This window comes from Carassius carassius, chromosome 23 (genome assembly GCF_963082965.1).
Source record: "Carassius carassius chromosome 23, fCarCar2.1, whole genome shotgun sequence".
Taxonomy (NCBI): domain Eukaryota; kingdom Metazoa; phylum Chordata; class Actinopteri; order Cypriniformes; family Cyprinidae; genus Carassius; species Carassius carassius.
In genome coordinates, this window is record NC_081777.1 from 29,294,947 (window position 1) to 29,312,670 (window position 17,724).

Genomic DNA, 17,724 nt, shown 5'->3' on the forward strand with positions numbered 1-17,724 from the left:
GCACCTGAGCAGCTGCTTTTATACATCTCAGGTGAGCAGGAATTCAGGGATGGGTTCAAAAGCATTTTTGTGCGATGCAGGGAAACACACACACACAAAACAATTTGAGGGTAGTTAAATGCTTCTTCTGAGAAGTCACATGATTCAATTCTGAAACTAGCCATTGATCAGAACTTACTTAAAGCACATACCTCTTCAATCACATGTAAATTATTACATTGTGAGTGTCCACTAGAGGCAAGATGATATGGGAAAATATTTTTTTTTATTGCACAGCTTCAATGTCAAATACTGTAAAATTTCCATTGAGTTAAAAAATAAAATCTCATTGCCAAAAAACGCTCCATTATCAAGTACACATTTGAGTAGACTTTTGAATATTTTTTTAGCTCTATTATCTTTTTTTCCCTCCTAATGATAGCACTCCTACAGAACAATGACATGTCATAAGATATAAATCTATTGAAACAATAGATGTTTGCAATGCATTCTCAAATGCCAACCAACTTACCCACAGTGCAGTGAAAGATCAAATCTCAAACATACAACGATCTGAAATGGATTTCAGACATAGACAAGTGTTTCCTGATGCATTTAAAGAATAGCTTGAATTGAAACTCAACCTGTTGATCAAACACTTGCAGAGTCAGAATATTTGTGGGTAGAATGTATTTTCCTTTCTCTTTTTACATTTTGGTGTTATAGATCAATCATTAAAAATGCAATTCAGTGACAACAAACAGCATTATAATCCTAAAAATCATCATAATATATCATTCATAATATAATATTTACTAATTAAACTGTTGAAATTGCTTTCATTAATTTTTAAGAGTAATTGTTTTCCCAGATTAATCTCAAAGGTCAGAGAGAAATACTCTTCACCAATAATAACAGTTACTTTATTTTAATCTATTCTTATCCTATTTTAAATATGGCGTGTTACTTTCTTTGTCTGATTTATTTCCATGATTGCTTCTCCCTATTGTTGACATTAATTTATTAATACAGTGCAGTGCAGCATTAGAGTTATTTTATTATATTTTATTTTACATTCATGTGTATAGGACCAAATCAAGTGTAGATTTTATTTTCAAAAATATTATTTTATCTTATTGATTTGAAATAACCTGTAATCTGTAATCTGAAAAAGAAGGGGAAAAAAATTTAATCTGAGCATTCCAGGCTGGTCAAAGAGTCTTTCACTATCGATTACTAAGGATTCATTCAAAGTACTATAGGTTCAAGGGAACATGAAACAAAAAACAACAACAACAAAAAAAAACCTTTATGTTGTTATTTGGAAAAAATAAATACATTTTAAGACTGTCAAGTGCACACTAATATACAAAATTTACAACAAAATGTTGTATTTTCCATTAACATTTGTTTTATAACATTTTATAATGTATTTTAATTCTTATCTATCCAGCTCTATTTTCAGTGTTTTATGTATTGCAGTAAAATAATTGGTATTTTGTACTTTTTGGATGAAAGCAAATGCTCATAAAGTGCACATTTCATGACATGTAACATTTATTTTATTACATTTTATCTATACACACAGTTTTATGTGGGTCAAAATAGGTTGCAAAGTGGACCAGATTTAGGCTGATCTGGCTACACAGGACGTCCCAAATCCTTCCAATCTATATTTAATTACATTTAATTACAAAGATCTTGCAATCTCTGTGTCCATGCAGAATGCAGAGCTGTAGTTTTGAGAATTCAGGTTATTGTCTGAGCCGTATATTAATGAGACCTGATGAATGCCATATGATGACTAATTCCCAAGACATGGCAAAATCTTATATATCATAACAAGAATACTAGTCCTTTGTCCTTCCCCAATCTTTCAAGCAAGAAGTGTATTGTGTTTAGTTATTTTTTACTTTAGTTTCACTTCAGTTAATAACCTGTTCAGGCACAATGTTAGCATCATAGAGTCACGGCATATATACTGTACATGTCCACTCAGTTTTATTTATTTATTAATATATAATTTAATTGATTTGCATTCAATCTCTAAAACATGCCAGTGCAGTTTGTTAACATTAGTTGATGCATTAGCTTTCATTACCTAACGATAAACAATTATTATTATTTTTTTTTACAGGATTGACATAATCATAATCTTTATTCATCATTCATATCAGAACTGTACATCTATGCAACTTGAAAAGTTACAAAATTGTATATTTAAATGTTGTAAAAACACTGTTTATTGTTAGTTTATGATAATGCATTAGGTTACTGCCAACACATCAACAAAGGTGTTTCTTTATGATTAACAATGAAGCCTTTTCGATGTATTTTGATTGACATAACTATAATAAGTCTATTGCTACAGCTTGCGCCTAGCCATGACAGCATAACAGCAGCATTATAAATCATAAAGATAATTTTATCTTACAGTTTTAAACATTTTCATTGTTACTTTCACTCTTCTCAAGTGGAGTTAGAACACAAGGTATAATATTCTAGAGCAAAAACGATAATATATATAGATATATAATATCTTTTTTTTACATACATAGACTGGAAGTGTGTTTGTGTGGAAAATTTGAAAAAAATGAATGATTATAATTTAATAATAAAAAAAGGCTTGCTGAGGGCTAGGGTGACCACCTGTCCCGCGTAGCGCGTGCGCGCACAACGTTTGATGCCCAATTCATGCGTCCCACAAATTGAGACAGTGTCACGCATAATCAATGCTTGCTCAAAAAAAGTTGGTCGCTCTATATCGTCAAACCCCAGGCAGCCAAACTAACATTACTTGACAGTTCAGCACGCTACTGTTGCCACACCCACCCATCAGTTGAACTGCTGCTGAATAGGTTGTTGTCAACTTTTTCGTTGTTGTCATGACAGCGCACGCACGTGCATACCAGACACACTGGGGCGGAACTTTTAGATGCACGCTTTCCAATTCGAAAAATGGAGAAAGTGAGGCACCGCCATCATCAATTAAAAAAGAGAAGGTGTGTCCTGTTTCAAACTGTTTTTCATGCGCCTGCCTTTATTAACATGCAAGTTCACCATCCTTTCTCCCCCTTCTGTTCCGTGAACCTCTGGAGCTGTGAGAACTGTTCCTGTGGTGTTGAGCAACTACAATTCATTTTAATCCTATAATTTTATATTATAATTTGTTTGAAGTGAATAAATTTTAATGAAAAATAAAATAAAATAGCTAAAGTAAATCGTAAGTGGAAGTGCATCTGTCAATTCTGTCATGAGCATACATCAGCAATTTGTTTAGGGGAATAGGGCATTATTAATATACCATGTAAGGTAGTATGTGCTAGAAATGGGTAAACCACTATCAGTGAGTCTGCCCATGGGATGGGGGCACCGCCGCGCAAGGCAGTGTCCCACATTGTCCCTCAGAAACATACCCCTTGGGCTTATTAGCAGTGGGTCACCCTACTGAGGGCTGATTACCAGTGAATAGCACCTAGTTAAACTAGATTTCTGATGGGGTGTGATTAATTCTGAATAACTGCACACAGATGCAATATTTCATAAATCGAACCTTCTCACATTTGCATTATGCAATTATTGTAATCATATGTAGCCTTAGATGAACGTGAGCAGTTTAATTTTGCTTTATTTGTTTGACTTAGGTTATGCTGTATACTTTTAAATATTTTTCTTAACTTGTCCACTATCTTTTTTCAATGACCTTTAAATAAATAAATTAAATGTATATTAGCAAATAAATGCTATAGTTACAAGTCAAATTTACAAAAAATAATTTTGTATTATTGTGTATTGTAAATAAGTCAAACCTTATTGAAAAGTTGGTCAGAATAGGCACATAGAAAGTGCAGGACAGCCAGGTAGTAAACGTATGATGTGGAGAACAAAACAGAAATGATCTTATCTCTAGAAATAGAAACAGCCAGTACAACAGGAACAATAGTAAAGCATAACCACGTAAAATAACAATGAACAGGAGAAAGGGTTTATGAAAAACAGGTTAACTTAATTGACTAACAGGCAAACACTAGGTCAACAATCACAGGAAACAGGAACAGAACAGAATGTGACAAATACCAACGCATAAAAGTTGGCTCAGTTGCTTGATTTGTTGTCTTAAAGTGAAAACAAAGCAATTTTGTTTCTCACGCAGGCTGCAGAAATGTACTGGTAACCACTGTCATTCAACAGGTGTGTTGTCTGATACCTGCTGCGTGTCACATTTCTTTGGCTCAACTGAATGCTGTTGATTTTTAGCACAAGGGTGTGCTACCTAGCAACTCTTTTAGCTTCTCTTTCAATTTCTGTTCTCTTTCAATCATCACAAATGCTTCATTTTGTAAACCTGTTTCAATGTGAAAACAGTGGCTTGCTTACATTTGTTTGGTGTCATCTTTTTAACCTTTCATGGAGACATTTGCACTATTATTTGAATGAACTGAATTTTATTACAAGTATGGTTATAAGAGACTAGATCTTGTCTCGCTGCTTGCCTATATTATTACACAGTAGCGGAGTAATATAGCCAAATAATATCTGACAGTTTACAGCATGCACACTCTAAAAAATGCATGGTTGATTCAACCCAACATTGGGTCAAAATAAACTAACCCAACTGTTGGGTTAAATTTTTAAAACACTTTTTTACCCAAAAATGGCTCCATCCAGTACCATTGTGTTGTGTTGTTGTAAAAAAAAAAAAATAATAATAAAATGGCTTAATCCATATTTGACCCAAAGTTCGGTTGAAACAACCTAGCATTTGCTCTGAAATAACTTTAAAAAGTGAATTAGAATAACATAATTTGAACAAAACAACAATTGTAGCCATGATGAATCAAAATTTTTAATGCAGTAAGTATAAAATAACACACGTTTAAAAGAAATGAGGCATGCTTCCAGTTATTTTTTCATGAAGAATAATACCAACAAAACACATAGAAAAAAAGATTCAACATATAAAATTGCAAAAATATCTTAATATATGAAAAAACAATCTCACTGAGATTTTTGTGCAGTTTTTTTCAGTAATTACACAAATTAACTGATTGAATTGGTTGTAAATTGATGACTGACTTCTGTTACTAAATAAATTGTAGTTTAATCTGATATGGTAACACTTTAGTAGCGGGACCAATTTTAACTATACACTAGATGCTTATTAACATGCATATTACTAGCATATAGGCTGTTTTTCAGTACCTTTAAAGCACACATTATACATGACAGTATTTTAGATCCCTTATCCCTACCTACCTAAACTTAACAGCTACTTACTAATTATTAATAAGCAGTAAATTGGAAGTTTATTGCAACTTAATTCGAAGGTTAATGGTTAAAATTGGGCCCCAAACTAAAGTTTGACTGCTGATATATTCCCAATCTGTTTTAAACTCACATTACTAAAAAATGGGTACAAAAAGAAAGAAAAACACACTTTGACCAGAGACTCCCATCATCAGAGATTATGTTTTCAAAGGCAAATAGAGCATTATGAAAAATAAAAAAAACAGAACTGACATAACTAAAAGTCGTGTGATGACACAGGTTTGTATCTGATCCTTTGCTCTCTGGCTCGGTTGACGATCACTGCACACACCATGGCTACTGTTGCCACAAGACAAACAGCGATGACAACAAGGTTTAGATTTAGACCAGGGCTTACGGTGACCTCTGAAATGTGAGTAAAGGTTGAAACGGTTAACACCATTTAGTGTACACAATCATCTGTTACATAAGGTGAATGAAGGATTTGGCTCACGAGATGCGCTCCTCTTCAGCCGCAGGGGCCCCTGGGAGATGAAGTGTATGCCAGTCTGGATGGGAGCCTCTCTTTTGTGCTGGTGTTGGGCCGGTGGAGCGACTGTATTGTTGACGCAGCCCTGAGAGCAGCGGGTGTTGGGATTGTTGGCCTGACATATGATGATTGAGCAGCTGATGAACACCTAGAGAGGATAAGATAAGAGACAGTGACAGAAGGCAGGGTTAAACAGGAATATTTCTATTTCGGTATTCTCTTATGGAGTCTATCAGAGTATATAAGAGAAAACCTTGCTTTAGGAAAAACATTACTATTGGAAGTCAGTGGGGCCCAGCAACTGAAATGGCCCATAATGCAACTGCATGACAGCACAAAGTCACTGCATGTTAAACAATGTTGCTAGCCCATTTGCTGTTTCCTGAGCATTAATAAGAGGTTTCTTCCAAAAACCCTACTGATCCCAAATTTTAGTTTGTGTTTTGTGTGTGAGTGTGTGCCACTCTAACCTGGTCATGGAACCCAATAAATTTGAAAGCCTCTATTTCAAACTGGACATATGGTTGGTGACTTGAGAAAAGCTGAACCGTTTCATCCACAATGCATCTGAAATTAAAAAGCACTTTATTAATTTGTGCGACAAACTGATTAGACAAGTTTATCATTTAGCATTGGCATGAGTAAAAAGTGCAAATGATCAATAATGTTTGTGGAATCTCACCCATTCTTGATGATGGGATAGGAGACTGGGTAATTGGGATTATCGTAAGGAATAGCCATACATGACTCGAGGAAGATCTCTGTGTTTAGGACTGGAGTGACGGGCTCAATCTTCATGAAGATCTTGTCGCCCACATCATACTCAAGTGGGTAAGATTCTGGATGCCTGCTGTTCTGGAAATTTGCAGAAGCAAAAAACTCAAACTGATAGTTGAATGTGCCAAAACCTTTTTCTGAGATACTGATTGGTGGTCTGTGAGTATCGAACTCAGAAGTAACATTGCTCCTTTTCTGGTACTTGCACTGGATTTCAATTTCTAGGTTATCCTTTCTGGTTATAATGTCCCTGGGATTATCAAATGTAATGATTTTATTCTTGAAGATGAGTTCATTATTGTTCTCCTACAAAGAAACAGAAGTTGTCAAATGGTTAAGCTCTGTAATGAACAAGATCTGATTGTAAATGTTGATGATAAAACTGCTCACCTCAATCTGAGTGCCACAGTCATTTAGAAGTGTGTTGGTGAACAGGTGGGTACTGTTAGTGTAAACCCGACAAGACGGATTTATCAGTCTCAAGTGGTCACCATGGAGGTTTTTGATGGAGGATCTCTTAATTGTCACTGACATTGAGTTTTGAGAGCAGGTTACATTTGCCTCGGGTCCTGAAAATAACATTAATAATCATATTGATGATTTTAAAGATAATAGACATGGACCAATTAAATAAATTAAATAAAACCAAGTAAATTTTTATTTCATATAAGTAAGTTAATGTCATTTTTCTTTCATAATTTAATTCATTTAATTTCACTCATGAATGCCATTATCATTAGCCATTATTATTTGGGTCTGCATTATCATAAAATGGAATTAATTTAATGGATTTACCCACCTTTACCATTCACCTTTGCAACAACGCACCTCATCTCAGAGTGGTAAATATTAGATCTTTAATAGAAAGGTTTTTTATCAGCAATCATAATGTGATTTTAAAGTGGTAAAAAAAAATTACATTCACTTAGTAAAATATACCCATGTTGTCCTTCTGCGATGAAGCAAAATGGAAAATGTTGGCCATAGTTTTCTGCAGTTGGTGTCCAGTTGATCACATATTCCCCAGTGGTGGTTTTGTACTTTGTGCTGTTCAGAGGTCCACTAATGATGACATCAATGATTCTAGATGACAAAAACCACAACAACAAAACAAAAAGTTTTGTTAGTAGTAGTAGTAGTAGTGCACAACCATGAATAGGCTACCACAGACTACTGGTGTGGACTTCTGTATCTGGGCAAAACCATCAAAGACATCAAAACCTCTTTGAACTCCTGCCCTCTGGTAGGCACTACAGAGCACTGCACACCAATTCAATGGCCAAATTTAGAATAACATACTATTCTACTGCTCTTACTGTCATAGCTGCAAGAAATAATATAAGTAGTAAGCATGGCAGACATATGTAGTAGTATGCTAATATGATATTCAAAATTCAAGTATAAGCTTTAAACTATTATTTTTTTAAATAAAAAGTTTTTCTTAATACCTTGAAAAAAAATGCAGATGCTTTCACTCTGATCTCAAGCTCTTGATTTACACGAGCATTCAGTTGTTCTCCATGATGTGGAGTTGGGTGGAGAAACCTGGGTAGATATTCACCCTCAGTACAAGATGCTGCTGGACCATCAACTGAAACACATGCACAGTATATATTTAATCAAACATAGGAGTAGGATAATTCTGAAGCATACTTTACACTAAACTTCCAAACATACCTTGAAGCGAAAACTGAAGAGGTATTTTACTCAATGCCAAAGTTGTTGTTGTTGTTGCAGTGGTTGTCATTGGTAATGTGGTTGTTGTTTGTGTAGTAGTGGCTATTGTTGTTGTAGTAAGTTCAGATGTGGTAATTATGGTTGAATCAGTTGTTGTGGTTAAATCAGTCGTTGTTGGTGTCATAATTGTTGACTCAGTTGTTGTTGTAGTTGACTCAGTTGTTGTAGTTAAATCTGTTGTTGTGGATGTAGGTATCGTTGTGGTTAAATCAGTTATTGTTGTGGTTGGATTAGTTGTTGTTGTAGTTGACTCAGTTGTTGTTGTGGTTAGATCAGTTGTTGTTGTGATTGGATCAGTTGTTGTTGTAGTTGACTCAGTTGTTGTTGTGGTTGGATCAGTTGTTGTAGTAGTTGGATCAGTTGTCGTTGTGGTTGGATCAGTTGTTGTAGTAGTTGACTCAGTTGTCGTTGTGGTTGGATCAGTTGTTGTAGTAGTTGACTCAGTTGTCGTTGTGGTTGGATCAGTTGTTGTAGTAGTTGACTCAGTTGTCGTTGTGGTTGGATCAGTTGTTGTAGTAGTTGGATCAGTTGTCGTTGTGGTTGGATCAGTTGTTGTAGTAGTTGACTCAGTTGTCGTTGTGGTTGGATCAGTTGTTGTAGTAGTTGGATCAGTTGTCGTTGTGGTTGGATCAGTTGTTGTAGTAGTTGACTCAGTTGTCGTTGTGGTTGGATCAGTTGTCGTTGTGGTTGGATCAGTTGTCGTTGTGGTTGGATCAGTTGTCGTTGTGGTTGGATCAGTTGTTGTTGTGGTTGGATCAGTTATTGTTGTGGTTGGATCAGTTATTGTAGTTGACTCAGTTGTTGTTGTGGTTGGATCAGTTGTTGTTGTAGTTGACTCAGTTGTTGTTGTAGTTGTATCCGTTGTTGTTGTGGTTGTATCCGTTGTTGTTGTGGTTGGATCAGTTATTGTTGTGGTTGGATCAGTTATTGTTGTGGTTGGATCAGCTGTTGTAGTTGACTCAGTTGTTATTGTGGTTGGATCGGTTGTTGCTGTAGTTGGCTCAGTTGTTATTGTGGTTTGTTCAGTTGTCATACGTGTCATAGTGGTTGTTCCATAATAATAAGGAACACGTCGGTTTCTGATGAAACTGATTGGAAATGCTTCCTTTGAAGGCTGGTTGGTGTAGGACAGAGTAATCTTGCGAATGGGGAAATCCTCCAGCACCAGCTCAAAAGAATAAACTCCACGGACCGATGTGTGCGAATATGACAGAGAACAGTTATGCTACATTTTGAAGAAAATAAAAAAGTGTGAATGAAAAATGAAAGCTGTAACTGAAATACTTAAGTAAAATACTTGTGTAGTTTGGTCATCCAGCAAATATGTACATGTTTAAACCCAGACGTAAGACAACAGGTCACTGGTTGAAATAGTTGCTCAAAGGTGTTAAACTACTTGCAGTGTTTTATCTAAATAAGTTTTTTCAAAGGATTTGATAGTTTACTGCATATATGTAAGTGTATGTATACATATGTTTTTTCCATTGACCAAACTGCCTTCCTCATATCTGAAATAAATTTTATGTCCATGGTTTAGTCATTCCAAATATTTATATTACCTCATTCAATGTAAAACCAGCAGGTTGGTTGCAGATTCCACACTCCTGGTTTTGTCTGAGTCCAAATCTGCATGTGACTTGGTCACCATCAGGATCAAAGGCTAAAAGATTGTACCTCCTGGGACAGTTCTGAGGAACCCTGCAACATAAAAAACAATATGGCATCATTACTGTAGTGTAGAACTGCATGACTTTATCATGTTGAATGCAAATCATGAAAATTAGATAAATATACACTATAAGCTACCATTAATTGTGTTAAACAGCTGGTTTACCTGAGGAATGGTAGGGTGGTGGATATTGGCGATCGGTTGGGCTCTGAAGTGTCCGATCTCACACCAAGGTCAATGTAAGTGAGAAGACTCCAGTCTCCAGAATTTGTGACTGTGTTGTAGATCCAGCAACAACTGCTTTTGCTATTGTAACATATAGACATTTAATATTTGCACTTTTTTCAGATCTGCATTGTTAGAGAATGATTCTATTGTTGTAAATATATTTACTTACAGGAGCTGGAATGGGCTGTTGGTGGAAACCATCTTTGTTATCACTCCCTCAGACTGACACCAGCTGCCGCCACTTGGACTTGAATCTACTTTACCAATCACAGTACTGACATCATTTCCACAGTCTCCAGAGCTGCATTGCCATTGATCATATCCATTACAGGAATGGTAGGTTGTCTTGAAGCGAAGCTCAACCTGAAATATTTTAATTATAGTTTGACTTAAAGGTGCAATGTGTAATATTTACAACTATCTATTTACAGAAATGCAATATAATATATAGAAATATTTTTTCAGAAGAGTATAAAGAACTCACTTAATGAACCATTATGTTTTTATTACCTTAGATTGAGCTATTTCTATCTACATACACCGCGGGTCCCCTTACATGGAAGTCGCCATCATGTTTGTACAGTAGCCCTAAACGGACAAACTGCTCTACAGAGCGCATTTCGTCACTTTGTTGTTTTTGCGAATTAAACACTGACACAACGATGAACAAGTACATTAACATTCGTGATAACACTGATTTATTGAATAATTAAGTAAATATAATTTCTTGATTTATCTTCGTAAAGAAATCTCATTGCTGTCTGCTTTACCATCAACATCTTTACCTTTGTCGGCCACCATAGCTTCTCTTAAGGGAAGGTTGAACGGGGGACTGAGCCATAAGTTGCAATTCACAACCTCACCGATAGATGCCGGTGAAAATTACACAGTGCATCTCTAAGTATGTTCTTGAGCTCTTAAGCCTGCCTGTCACAAATAGCTTCTAGGAAGTGCAAACATCTTTGAATTGTACTATAAAACACTAAACTGTAGAGTCAGAAATTAATGAGGGATTTATTATTATGGCAGTTTACAGTAGATTTGCTGAAGTTGCATCAGCTTTCTTTTTATGCACGCTTTTTTCCAACCATACTTGGCTGAATGTCACTTCACTGAATGTCACTTCACTTGCATTTCATGAATCACCAAAGACCACAATTTCAGTTATAAATCTTCTTTACTGTTCCACTGAAGAAAAAAAAAAAGTCACCTACATTTTGGATGGCATGAGGGTGAGTAAAATAAAAGCAAATTTTCATTTTTGAATTAAGTATGTGTTTAAGTGTTTGACATAAAAAACAATGCCATTATGAGGGAAAAATGCCACTGGAAATAAGTTTTATGGGGCAAATATAGCTCCTTAATGGTAACATTACTTTCTGAACCTGCTATACTGTAAAAAAAAAAAAAAATCTAAATTGTAAACCCATACTATATAGTGTGATCTTTTAAGTGAAGATGTAACTAAGTGTTCTCATTTATTTATTTTATTTATTATCTATTATTTATTAATGTTTTTTTTTTACTTATCTACCCTAAGTAATATTTACTGAAGGATGTTATATATGCGATTGCTATATTTTTATTGACAACATTAAATTTAGCAAGCTGCAGAATTGGACCACTGAAACATTGTCATGGGGGATATAATACCTTATCCTTAGCACTTGAATAATGTATCTGTAATAATAATTTGTTTTTGGTCAATTCCTGGTGACATTTGAAGATTAATACAAGTGTTTAAAGAAGTGTTTAAACACTTCTTATGTCACCAGTATGGTGATTGGTGTTTCTTAAAGATAAGTTTCTTCGGTTTTGTTGATTGCATTTATAAAAATTCAGTTATATTCAAGTTTAATCCAAATAGCTACTGTTCACACATGGCTTAAGTAGAAATAATGTTTATCAAGCATATGTGTAGAAAAACTTCAAAATGCAGGTTTATTGAATATAAAAATACCATGATATAAAAATAAAAATACCACACACATAATTTGTTGCAACACAAAGATGTACATGCATCTAATTTCTTAAAGTGGTTAATTCAACTTTTAATAAGCTTACAAAGGTTAAAATAGTTATTTGGTTGTTAAACAGGGTTGGGGAGTAATGAAATACATGTAACACAATTTAAAATACAAAATCTGAGTAAAGTTATAGTTACATTTTAAATGTGTGATAATAAAATTAGTTACATTCAAAAAGTATTTTAGTTTACCAAAATGATTACTTTGATTTTTAATGTCATTTATTTATTTTAATGAAGCCGCATTTTGAACGAAATTTAAATGAAATCACTTGCTTGATTACTGAATGAATCTGTCCTTTTGAATTAATCAAAAGATTCCATGACTTTTTTAAGACAGTGCTTTGCCACTAAAAACTGGCGGTTTTATTTTTTATTTCTATATTCAAAGTTTTATATTTTAAACAATAATCTCATAGCAATTTTAATGCATTTACAACAGTTTTAAATACATTCATGGAACCCATTTTTATTTAAATGTGGTTAACATAAAAAACAAGACATCAAAGTTAATATGCTCCTTACCTTAAGTGTTCCAAAGCATTCCAAAGTATTTAGATTAAAATACTCAAATTAAGTAATCTAATGAAATAAATTACAAAATACTTTTTAAAGCATGTATTTTCAACAAAACACATTTTAAAAGTAACATTGTTGTTACATTAATCTAACTTTCAAAAATGAAATGGCATAACTACTGCTAAATGCTTTAATATGAAATGCAAATAAATCTAATATTTTGTTTTACACTATATTATTATTCACCCAACAAGGACTATGGCTGCTATTGATACAGTTATAATTCAGGAGTTCTCACCTTGTACGATCCATCATGATTCCTTGTTGGGTTGAAGGTCATTGAGCCTCCATAAAAGTGTGAGGCTGTTGCTGTAGTGACCAGCAGAAGCTCGGCCAAGAGCAGAGTGGTTAGAGGCATGCTGATCAGAAGTGATGTGTTCTGCATCTGGGAACAACTTTATGTTTTATTGTATCTTCTGGAGGAAATGACAGTCTATAATCTGGCATTTTTTCCAGTAAAGGAAAACACTGCTAAAGAATGATTGGCATTTTTTTGTCTTTCATCTTTGAAGTTGGACACACCGCACAGTACTGTGACCACAAGATTTTGGTTAAAACTGAAATATAAACTATGTAAAACAAAAATGGGAATCAGACTCTCAATTAACAGAGGAAGTCTGGATAGATATATGTGTTACACAGGCAAACACAACAAACTTTTTCCAGGAAGCTATAAAAGCATGTGCAGCATAAAAGCAGCTGGCTTCAGCTTCGAGTAGGGAAGCAAGCACCAGCAGGGGTGCTGGAAGTATGGCGATGCGACGCAGCATCTCATTCCCTTGAGGAACTAGGGTTACATACGTAACCTTGGGACGTTCCTCTTCAGGAACTCAAGCTGCGTCGAACGCTTTGGGGAATGATGTGCCCACGCTGCCAGACTTCCAAATCCCTGCCTAGTGTGTATACGAAGCGCACAGCTAAGGCGAGAGAACAGAAGAGCCAGGAGTGGCTCGCATATCTAGATCATAAAATCTGACAAATGTAGAGGGCGTGGACCACTCCACAGCGTTGCAGATGTCCAAGAGGGATACACCTGCTGAGGAAGCCTTAGAGGTCGTAATACCCCGAGTAGAGTGAGCCTTGACTCCCAAAGGAGGGGGAAGACCAGAGGACTCATAGGATACGTTGATAACCTCGACTATCCAACAACTTAGGGTCTGCTTAGAGGCAGGAAAACTCTTTTTAGGTGGACCGTAGCAAACAAGCAATTGGTCTGACTTTCTCCACAGGGCAGCTCTGTGGACATATGCATCCAGCGCTCGAACTGGACACATACAATGTAGCTTCTCTTGGTCGGACTCCCAAAAGGGAGGAGGGCAGAAGTCCCGCAATACTATGGGTTGTGGTGTGACAGAGGGAACTTAGCAACATAACCCCCTCGAGGGTATAAAAATGGTTTGGCCATACCAGGGCAAAGTCTAGGTAGGTAGGGGCCACCGAGAGGGCCTGAAGATCTCCAACTCCAACAATCTCCAACATGGTAAGCAGCAATGGTTGCCACATACACCTTTAAGTTGGAGTGAGTTAACCCTGCAGAGAGCCTAGCTTGGAGAAACTCCAGAACTGTACCCAACTAGTGTTGTCAAAAGACCCGGTACTTCGGTACCAAGTCGGTACTAAAAAAATTTAAATGTGAAGGTACCAGGTTTCTTTAAGTACCGGTAGTACCGAGGTCCCGGTTCAGCCATAGACAGTAAAAGAAAGGGTTCAGCGCTATGATTTCCGCGAAGCAAAGAACGAGGACGGAATCTCAAAATCCAGTTATGAAAATGAAACTTACATTTTAATATGTACAGTCAAGGAATTTGGCAAAGTTAGCATAAATTCATCAAATCAAATCTCCATATGGACCAGTATCTGTAAATGTTAAGCCGCAAAAGTTGTTTGAAATATGAATCCGTGTTCTGCGCGTCTCTGTGTGAATTAATGAATGGCAGAGACGTGCGGGTTTGTTCACTACATAGACTGAAGCGCATGACACTTGCATTAATTTCAGCATCTGAGCTTCAGAGTTCTCTCTCCATCAAGCGATCTGAGCTTTTCAGTTCATCTCAATGGACGCACAGCGCACCTGTATTTGATGCTCTGTAAACTCTTTGTGAAGGCGCACGACTCACCGTCGCTTTACTGATAGCGCTGTTTCTCACACATGCAAAGAGAGAGAGAGCGAGAGTCTTACCACGCTGAATCGACACGCTACATGTAAACTATTCTTTGTTGTCTTCTCCTGTCAAAATAATGGAGATCATTTAGAATTATTCATATTCATTTTCGAACAAGCAGAAGACATACCGGTTTCTCCGGTAGTGGGCGGAGCTAATGCGCAAATGGCAATTTCATTGGCTGGCGCTGATCTAGTACCGCCCCTGTTTTAATTTCAGCAAATCAGTTTGACCGAACGCAGACAACGTGATTAATATTCATGAACCCAGCAGCTCATCAATTCATAGTGCATTGTATATACATTAATATGATAGTAGAATTAGTAGTAGTATTATCTTTTAATAATAATTAATATGATCTATTACTAGTTTTTTTACAGAAACCCTCAATGACCAAAAACATCTTAAGCATCACCACCAGTCTTAAGTTCAGTAAAAATGACAAATATGCATTTATTAAGCCTAAAAGTTAATTTTTACATAAAGGCATTGTGCTAGAAATATTACTATTATTTAGTAAAATTTATGTGATACTGCTACTACTGTTGAAAAAATTTATAAAACTTTATTTTTTAAAGAAATAAATCACAATATTTCTTCCATGTTTTAATTTGAATAGCAAATCCACTTTATTTACCAAAAATAAAATGTGTTTAAATTTCATAAATTAAAAGACAAATTAAATTTGGGTGAAACTTGTTTACGGTTTTTCATAATTATATAACTTGTAGAAAAACTTTAAACACAATTGTAAATAAGTATAAAGAATGGCATTGGTTTTATTTTTAGTGCTAAAAAGTTATTTTTTTTTTATTAGCATATTTTTGTGTTTTGCTTTGGTACCGAAATTGGTACCGAGAACCGTGGATTTTCACTGGTATCTGTACCGAATACTGAAATTTTGGTACCTTGACAACACTAGTACCAACTGGGCAGTTAACAGGGTCAAGCTGGCGATCTCTGCACCATGAGGTGAAGAATTTCCACCTCAGGGCATACAGTTTCCTCGTAGAGGAATTGGATTGGAGGAGGGCCTCAACAACCTCGGTTGAGAGACTGGATGCTATGAGCTGTGCCCCCTCAGGGGCCACACCCACAGTTTCCACAACTTCGGGCGAGGGTGAGATATCGTGCCCTGCGCCTGAGAGAGTAGATCTGTCCTGATCGGAATCTCCCACGGAGAGCAGTCGAGAATAGAATCTGATTTACGAACCATATTCGGCCCGGCCAGAATGGGGCTACTAATAACAGACAGTCCCCGTCCCGGCATACTTTCGCCAGAACTCCCGGGATCAGAGCGATAGGGGGAAAAGCGTACAGACCAAGCCTCGGCCAGGTCTGTACCATAGGGTCCAGTCCCAGAGGAGCTGGATGAACTGGAGAGAACCAGAGGGAACATTGCAATGTATCCTGAGTCGTAAAGAGGTCCACCTGGGCTATGCCAAACACTCTTCATATCTGCTTCACCACCTCGGGTGAAGCCTCCATTCCCCGGGCCTCGGCCCCTGCCTCGACTGTATGTTTGCTCCCATATTCATTCTCCCAGAAATATATACTGCTCTGAGTGAGAGGAGTTTGTCCTGGGACCACAGAAGGATCTGGTGTGCCAGCTTTTTCAAGGGGCGTGACCGCAGACCCCCTGGTGATTGATATAAGAGACAACCGATGTGTTCTCGGTGCGTACCAACACATGGTGACCACTCAGGTCTGGGAGGAAATGCTTTAATGCTCGATACACGGCTAGCATCTCTAGACAATTGAAATGCCATGTCAGATGGCGACCACTCCACTGACTCGGCCGCAGAAAGCGTTCGTGTAGCTTGCTTTTCTGCAGTTCAGAATGTTTTTCTACAGGCCAGTCAATTTTTACTGCTCCTCAGCTCCTCATACTGGGGCGATAGGGGTGGCGAATCCCGACTAACAGTCTCCACATCGACCTCCTCAGAGGAAGAGAGGTGGAGTGTTGATCCCTTACCCTGGGGGGAAGAAACCGCCAAGCGTGCATCTGAACCAAGGGTTTGGGCGCCGGATCTGGCAGATGAAGAAGGAGATAAGGACTGGCCCGTCTCCATTCCCTCTGACAGATCCACCTGTGGACCCCACGAGTGCAGCTGCCACTCTGCCTTAGCAGAAGCGGAGACAGCACCGTGGGGAACGCTGGTGAAGGCTCCGTCCTCGAAGAGAGCCCTCCGGGATTGAAGCGTCCGAATTGGCAAACATTCACAATGCGGGCAGTCCCAGGCAAACCACGCATAGACTGTGTGTATCCCCACTCGTAATATAGCGAGGGCAGGGAAGAACACACAATCTATAACGCCCCTCACATGCTTAGTTTTTGCCTTACACTTGGCCATATTGAGCTGTTTTATATTTAAAGACAGACAAAAATAAATAGGACTGACAGGACAGACTCTTTAACATTCACACACAGAGCGCTTGCTGAAAGACGCAAAGCTGAAGCCAGCTGCAAGGCACGTGCTTTTATAGCTTCCTGGTCGCTACGTCACCCCACCCGTGACGTTACACGCCCTTTCATTGGACAGATTGCACACAATATTTAGAGTCGGCCTTGCCAAAGGCGTTCCCCCAAAGCATTCAACGCAGCTCGAGTTCCTTTAAAGGAACAGTTCTAGACAGTGATAAAATACTCTTAGCAAGCAGTCGAAAAGCAACAACACGTAAATGGTTCCAGGTTGACTCTCCAACAATAGATCAGTGGTTGGGAATTGTAAACAAAATATAGTGTATGGAGAACTGTTAGACTTAATTT

The 17,724-nt window shown here is 37.1% G+C and overlaps 2 protein-coding genes across 2 annotated transcripts; both read right to left on the reverse strand.

The window, feature by feature from the left end:
• Window positions 1–5,458: 5,458 nt before the first annotated feature.
• On the reverse strand, window positions 5,459–8,437 carry LOC132101739 (CUB and zona pellucida-like domain-containing protein 1). The gene is made up of 8 exons (XM_059506919.1): window positions 8,231–8,437; window positions 7,493–8,144; window positions 7,353–7,408; window positions 6,944–7,122; window positions 6,459–6,859; window positions 6,247–6,343; window positions 5,741–5,924; window positions 5,459–5,652 (listed from the first exon to the last, which is right to left on the reverse strand). The coding sequence occupies exons 3-8, from the start codon at window positions 7,384–7,386 to the stop codon at window positions 5,504–5,506; spliced, it is 1,044 nt and encodes a 347-aa protein (XP_059362902.1). The 5' UTR covers window positions 7,387–7,408; window positions 7,493–8,144; window positions 8,231–8,437; the 3' UTR covers window positions 5,459–5,503.
• On the reverse strand, window positions 7,677–13,201 carry LOC132101829 (mucin-2-like). The gene is made up of 6 exons (XM_059507045.1): window positions 13,031–13,201; window positions 10,357–10,550; window positions 10,125–10,265; window positions 9,850–9,988; window positions 8,425–9,515; window positions 7,677–7,803 (listed from the first exon to the last, which is right to left on the reverse strand). Exons 1-6 carry the CDS (start codon window positions 13,175–13,177, stop codon window positions 7,677–7,679), a joined length of 1,839 nt encoding a protein of 612 aa, XP_059363028.1. The 5' UTR covers window positions 13,178–13,201.
• Between the last annotated feature and the right edge of the window lie 4,523 nt (window positions 13,202–17,724).